At 33.7% G+C, this 7,807-nt stretch overlaps 1 protein-coding gene across 1 annotated transcript; it reads left to right on the top strand.

The window, feature by feature from the left end:
* Nucleotides 1-4,791: 4,791 nt before the first annotated feature.
* On the top strand, nucleotides 4,792-7,750 carry LOC117682708 (uncharacterized). The gene is made up of 3 exons (XM_034450900.2): nucleotides 4,792-5,174; nucleotides 6,020-6,107; nucleotides 6,954-7,750. The coding sequence occupies exons 1-3, from the start codon at nucleotides 4,970-4,972 to the stop codon at nucleotides 7,408-7,410; spliced, it is 750 nt and encodes a 249-aa protein (XP_034306791.2). The 5' UTR covers nucleotides 4,792-4,969; the 3' UTR covers nucleotides 7,411-7,750.
* The last annotated feature ends 57 nt before the right edge of the window (nucleotides 7,751-7,807 follow it).

The raw sequence follows: 7,807 nt of genomic DNA, 5'->3' as shown, positions 1-7,807 counted from the left end.
AGATCGTAAATTCGCTCTATTAGGTCATGCGGTGTTAATTCTACAAAAGTGACCAAGGTTTTACAGTTATCAATGTACCTGTTCATTACCGAGTACCCGGCTACTCGATCGGAAAAACGTCCGAGTAACCGAGTACTAAAAATTGACCGATTTGACATCCCTAATATATATATATATATATATATATATATATATATATATATATATATATATATATATATATATATATATATATAGCACAGAGATATTCATATCATTATATATAATTCATTTTTTACATATAATAAGCACAAACATTTCAAGAACTCACGACCTCTGGAATCCATTCTCCTAGCAGTATGCTAAATTACATAGAATTTGACTCAGTGGTTCTCGAAAAGAAGATTTTAAAAATGCACCCCCTTTTTCTACAGTTTCAAGGTTTTCTCCACTTTGAATAAAGATCGGTTTTTTATTTCAAAATGTAAAAAAAGTGAAAGACGGATGGACAGACAGACGGACGACGTACAAAATGTGATCAGAATTAGCTCACTGTAGCTGTCAGCCCAGGTGAGCTTAAAACTAAGTCATTAACCTACTATTTTGAAAGTGAAAAATAACACTACAATCAAAAGTCTATAACATACCATAGATTTAATACACTATCATCAGTGGTTTTTTTACACTGAGTAAATTTCGTCTTAAGGAAGAGAAATTCATGTTCTCATATTATGCGTGGCTCATGGCGTCAGCACTGCGATCACTTACGTGTGAATGAACCCTGCACCCATTGTCTAACATTTTGTTTTGTTTTTTTTGCGTCGAAACGTGTTTCAGAACCCAAGGCCTTGAAAGACGCATCCCACACCGTCCAAAAAAACCCCACTCAATCCCATTATCTTAACGCGGATGGCATAGCCATAAGTCGTAATTTCAAACAATTACGACGAACAATTCATTTGATTTTTTTTGTAGTACACACACCTGAATCAATTTATCGCCCATCGTGAACGGAACAAAAGTATTGTTTATGCATAGTTATGGCCTCAGATTCACAGATTCAGAAATGGTGAAAAATTCAGATTATAAATACAATCCAGAGGCTTAAACCGTTTTTGGATACTACGGTTGTCTTTCCGGTGACCGAAACTGATCCAATCGAGTCGACTGTACCTACAGCACTTTGTTCGAACACACAATTAAACGAGAACACCTTTTGAAGGAACAGGGATGCCAGGTGATTAGTGTTTAGAGACATGATTTTGATAAGCAAAATAAAAGCAACACGATCTCTAACACTTTGTACAAATGTTAATCCATGAAAAGCTCTTTATTAAACCGCACTAATGTCATTTGCTTAATCTGAAATGTGTTGAAATACAAACCTTTCCCATTAAGACAAAAATGTTGACATAGAGAAATTCGGGGACCTGAATATACTTTGGACTCTGCACTATCTTATTTATCACAACGGAGGAAAACTATTGTCTCCAATTTGTTGGACAGGATTAGAGACGCCAAAACTATCGGTGTCAACATTCGGTTCTGAACCCTCTTTGTCAATTGACGGGAACTTTGGTGACCATTGGTCTATAGGAATCGTGTTAGATCAAATGAATCTTATTTTCGAAATCTGGCAATTTCCAGATAGCAGCAGCACTTTGTTTACAGCCTAGATCAACAGTTTTTTCAAAATCAAGTTAAAAGCCTCTGTATTTCACCATGACTGCCAAACAGCAAGCCTACGTTCTGGATTCTAGCAACGAGAACAACTGATGTAAGATCCCTTGAACGTTGAAAATATCCGCTTAAAAAACTGTTTATAAATGGTCTACGGGGAAAATTTACACGTAGTCTACAAAAACATACAATGAAATACTTGACCGCACAAGAATTGAACAAAATGTAACAAGACAGTAACATTCAAATAAAAAAAACAAAAACCCAAAACTCTCGAATCTTCCAAAACAACCTGATTTGGACATGATCCTGGTCAATGATTTATAAGTTTATACCCCGATTCACCTTTTCACATTGCTGTTCATTTCTGTAATAAATCGCAAATGTAATGCTCTGTTTGGGTTCAATCAGTAAAATTACAAATATTTGTTGAAGAAATGAATGCAAAATTGGAAAATTGTACTATTTAAAAAAAAAGTTTCAGACGTGGGGCCAAGCCTAAAAATACAAAATGGCAGCTATGTGTACCTTGTGTACATGCATTGTTATATGTATATTTTTATGCTAAGAATATATGTAACATCATCTGCCTGAGTGTAAAAAGGCCGAAATGTCTTCAGGAAACACGATGCATTTATAAATACATGTGCTAAGAAATTTGAGAACATTTTCTTGTAACGTTTTCGTGTTGAAATATACCGGTAAACTATGTCAAACATATATTTGATTCGTAGAGTACGTGAACTTTTTTATATTTAAGATATGTATGTCAACACATAATACAATGATGGCTTTATGGATTATTCACTTGTATTAAACACCCCTATATATGTTTCTCATACCACATTTGTGTTTATTGTTTGATTTAAAGTTAAATAAATGGCACAAATTCATCCTGTTAAAAGGACTATGTGCGGGGTAAAGTGTTTTTATGCCCCAAAGTTCAAAGTTATGAAGAGAGTCATTTTTAATATGATATGCAAAATAATATGAACAATTAATAATGCATGTAAAAATAGTTTGGGGGCAATATTGCGCTCTATACCTCCTACTCTTTAATATAAAGAAGAATTGGTGAATGTTTCACGCTTGAGAAAATGAGGGAAATGGCCCATTAACGTGACGTCATTGGAGCATAATAAGGAATATTTACATTCTACTGTGTTTTTCCATTAAATTCTGTGATCTTCAAATGCCTCTAAATGCAACAAGTAGTCAAAGGTCAAATTGACGAGTTTTATTATGACGTCATAAACGCTGAACGCTGCAAACTGCAACGTCACAAGCGAAAATCAAAGTTCATGCTTGTGGCTGTTACTGTAGCTCTTCCATTAACGTAGCTCGCGGGTTTGCTGACGTCACAATAGGAATCGACGTAAAGAGTTGACCGTCATAGTAAACTCATAATTTTTTTTTAAAATGACAAATGAGATATTTAGAAGTATAAAAGAAAATATTTTAAAAAGCTTATATGCGGTTTATGACTGCTTATACAAAGATTAATTTTATAATATCAAGTGCTGAAAATTTAAAGATGACACATACATTGTCACATTTTGTTTTGCCTCGGACTAGAATGTCGCGACGTCATTGGATGAAACGCGTCACGTGGCTGCCTTACAAATTTCTTTAAAAGGCAAGCGTCAAAATTTATAGCGCAACATGGCGGACGTAACGTTATTTGAACTGATTTTCTACACAAACGTTTGTTTACTTATCAAACTTTAGGTCCTCGACAAAACAAAACACTTATTAGGTTTGTTACTGACTGTTTAAAAAAAATTGTGGGGTCGGTAAAGTCCATAGAAGGCTCGGCTCCGCCTCGCCTTCTATGGACTTTACCGACCCCACAAATTTCTTTAAACAGTCAGTAACAAACCTAATAAGTAATATTGTTCTACAAAGATAAAGAATGAGTGTGCGTTAGAACTCTTCCATTTAAAGTCATGTTTTTAAAATAGAATGTATGCATTAACTTCGCTTTTTTTTTTTTACAATTATAACTTCCGTAATCTGTACAATTATGCTGTACTACCGATTAAATTCTTAAATTTCTTTTGGCTTGAGATAACTGTTTTATTCGATTACTTACTTATAATGTCAGTAGTTGCCTGGCATTTTATTTTTGCATTGATTGACTCCGAGTTCCATAAAAACAAAAATAGCAATTTTCTGTATCTTTACAGCCTTACATTAATTGCATTTGATAACATTCACAATAATGTCTAATAAGCATTTACATGTTCTAAAATGTGTTAAACAGCTAGTCTTGTCAATAAATGCATTTCAATTTTGGTGTTCTAAGAAGTAAGGAAATGATGACGTCAGGCTAACGTCGTAATAATAATATAAGGTTTTGAGAAATCTTTAAAATCTTTAAAGTTTTTATGCCAAAAATTGGCCGAGAACACATACTGATATTTTTTTATGAATTAATTCATAATTATCTCCTCTGTTTTTGTGTTGAGTATGATTAATTTCGTCTGAATCGTTTAAAAGTTTTGAGCATAGTTTTGTAATGCGTTTCTCGGTTAAAATGTGTATTTTACTATATATTTCATTGAAATGGCGTTGCTTGATTTTATTAATGACACTGTATTTGAAACACGATAACATTATTACCGCGCAGACGAATCTTAAATAAATTTTAGAAATAAAACTATAAAACCTATGGATCACGTGGACAAATTTTCAAGGTAGGTTTTCTCACAAGCAGGTAAACCCGCGAGCTACCTTAATATTAACTTACCCTTAGAATAAGATAGGAATTTTAAGGCATGAATCACATTTGCAGACAAGGCAAGAAGTTGAAAAAATGTAAATATAAGCATTAAATCATGATTTTTTGAAGTATACACTCTCATAACTGCCGCGGTGTGTGCATACAAATTTTCATAACGCGCTAACGCGCGTTACTCAATTTGTATGCACACACCGCGGCAGTTATGAAAGTGTATACTTCAAAAAATCATGATTCAATGCTATAATAACCGAAATTGTAAAACTTTTTAAAAAATTCTCTAACTAGCATATTCAGTTTTATGTTTTTATCAAAATATCTTTATGCTATGGGTTTTTTTTAAATTTATAAATCACGGGGTAGAAATTAGACCTTTTCGCATAAAATTCTTTGTTCTTTAAAACTCTTTGTAATAGATGAATAATGGAAGAAAACATGAAACATGCAGTTAAGCAGTAATTGGTCAATATCAATTAAAGACCTGAAATTTAAATAGTCTCTATCGACCATGTTTGTCGACAACGAACTCTGACTTATTGATTGATTGTCACTACTTCTGTTTCCGCCGCCATGGCATGCCCCGTTCCTACTGCAATTTCCAATGGATATTATGTCGGGGCTAAGGTGTCGTACGCTGCGGGTGACGTCATACAGTACGTTTGTAACACTGATTACGTCATGTCCGGAAGCCCAATGTCCATTTGCGATGCAACCGGAAATTGGGTTCCTGCTTCTGGATCCCTACCTGAGTGTAGCATCTCATATTTTAGTAACAGTAAGTAATTGTTCTTGTATTTATACTTTTTAAAGACTGAACAATAATACTTTATCGTATTCCTATCCATGTTTATTCATTGCGTTTTCTTTAGTTAACAAAACATTGTCATATTCTTTAAAAGTATACTTTACATACTAGGTTTTTTCTCGTCTCTTGGCTTATTTGATAAGTTTGAAGGGTCTGTATTCATTATAGTCAACTTTTACCTGTAAGAGTCTGTATGAGTTTTTTATTTACAAACTTTACTGCATGTATTAGAACAAAAGTATCTTCTACAACTCAGTAGGGGTTCTTTGATTGTAGAGTCATCGTAAGTTTCCAATGTAATGGTATCATTTTTGTCTTTTAACATATTACATTTTGGATTGCAGATTGTTTTATACTGCAAAATGTTTACATGTTGTATGCTAAATCTTCAGTCTGTTTTCCGTGCTGTATGCTATTATGCCTGTTTATATTATTGCATTTACAATCTAGTTTCTGTGTTATATGCTATATTATGATACAGATGTTTATGTTTGCATATAATGTACATGTACTTACAGGCTGATTTATGCGTCATATGCTATAAATTACTGGTCTGTTTCTGTGTTGTGTTACTATATTTACACTTTTACAGTCTGTTTTTGTGCTGGGTGCTATACATACAATCTGTGTATATGTGTTGTATGAAATCAGTCTGTTGTATGTGTTATATGTTGTACTTACAGTTTGTTTATATGTTCTGTGTTGTATACTTTAGACAGTCAAGTTTCCGTATTGTATTATATATATACAGATTGTTCATGTGTTGTATGTTATATTTATACAGTCTATTTATATGTTATATGTTGTATTTGCAGTCTGGTTTCTGCTGGTGGTAACGTTAATAGGATTCATCGCTCTGATCATTATTCTGATTCTCGTGGTTATATGTTGCAGAGTTTGCTGGTAAGTTAATCTCATTGAGGTAATTTGATATCGTCGATCATAAAGAAAAATCAAACGGAAAAAATCTTTTCCTTGATCAAAGTCTGTCTTCATACAATGCTGGCATTGGAAAAGGTTATAATGAAAAATTAAGATAATTTTTAGAACAGGCAAAACAACTTTTTGAGACAAGTCACAAAACAAAGTAATGATGTTCCTATCCATCGTTTGAAACCTAAAGTTTATTTTCTAATTCGTTGCACTCAAACGATCATAAACTATCTACAATGATAACAGACACGTGAATCGCTGATCTGCCTGCATTTATTACAATGTACAAAAACAAATAGATCTTCCTGCATTTTACTTCTTCCTTGTCAAACAGATAAATACACAATAATTATTCAGGCACATGTAAACCATGAATTTTCAAGTACAGTCCTTTTTGTGATGTTTGCATACTTGGCACAAAACTTGATTTGGGTGAGAGGGAATAATATAAACACGGCAAAGAGAGCCTTCGAGTGACACTCGTGCTTGTAATGAGTACCTGGACCCAGGGCCATAAAAGTTAGACGAGCTCGCGTATTTTGATCTATCTCACTAATTTACCAAAGGAACATGTGGTGAAAAAATGAAACTTAGATCAAAACTGAACTCGTCTCTGGTTGTAGATATTTATAGTAACCGAAAGCTGTGATTTAAATATGCAACCAAATTGTAGACACGTGTTCTAGTACCCATGATACTTATTCATAAACTAATATTATAATTTTAATTTAAAATCATGATTTCATTAAAAAATGTTCTTATTATCATTATAAATATGTCTTGAAAATGGTTTAATTAGTTCTGTTGCCGTTCCAGTAAAAAACGTGTATATGATGAGGAGAGTGAGACAGGGGGAGGCTGCTGCAGACCGCGCTGCTCGTGCTGTTCAGCGGACAGTGACGATGAGGATGACGGGAAACCGCTCCGTCCTGTGAGGAGAAAACCTCTCACGACGGCAAGAAAAGGTCCGGCTAAAAAGAGCACGGCAAAGAAAGGCACTGCAAAAAAAGTTATAGGTAAAAAGACTGCCTCCAAAGCTGGCAAAGACAAAAACTCGAAGAAGAAAGTTGTGTCAAAGAAAGGAAAACTGTTTAGTAAGTCTAAGGGCAAAAAAGGTGGTAAGACTTTAAAGAAAGGAAAGGGAAAAACACCAGGGAAGACACAGAGCGGCGAAGCTCGTGTTAACAAAAAAGTTTGGAAACCTTTCGCAAACCCTGTGAAATCTTTGGACACAAGTACAAGCACAAAGATAACAAAGAGGGTTCCACTATAAACGATAAAAACGTTACAATATACACATAAAGAGCAGTGTACGATTGAATTAAAATGTGTATACGTCAAGAAAACTAACCAATTATTGTAACAGAATGATAACAAGAAAAGGACTTCTCATAAAATTAAATATATACTTAAAAAATCATAATTGTTACTTATAAACTTACAAAACAAAGGAAAACAACATGTGGAAGATATAACATATCAGATATGATTAGTGAGAACTCCGAGATCCAAAAGAGACACGTCGGTCGTTGGACACCTGAAATCAAGTACAGACAGTGTCAGAAGAAACTTCTGCACAACTTTTCACTTAAACTACTTCTAAACATTGCTAATGGAAACAATTTGATATTATTAAAGGACCTGTATTAATAAAGGACATGTATTAATTA

Source organism: Magallana gigas, chromosome 4 (genome assembly GCF_963853765.1).
Source record: "Magallana gigas chromosome 4, xbMagGiga1.1, whole genome shotgun sequence".
Classification (NCBI taxonomy): domain Eukaryota; kingdom Metazoa; phylum Mollusca; class Bivalvia; order Ostreida; family Ostreidae; genus Magallana; species Magallana gigas.
This window is presented reverse-complemented; position numbering and strand designations above follow the sequence as displayed.

Excerpts from the sequence above, each read along its gene's own strand:
- LOC117682708 (XM_034450900.2), top strand. The coding sequence starts at position 4,970 with ATGGCATGCCCCGTTCCTACTGCAATTTCCAATGGATATTATGTCGGG. Across the intron at positions 5,175-6,019 it reads CATCTCATATTTTAGTAACA|TCTGGTTTCTGCTGGTGGTA; the intron begins GTAAGTAATTGT and ends TTGTATTTGCAG. Across the intron at positions 6,108-6,953 it reads ATATGTTGCAGAGTTTGCTG|TAAAAAACGTGTATATGATG; the intron begins GTAAGTTAATCT and ends TTGCCGTTCCAG.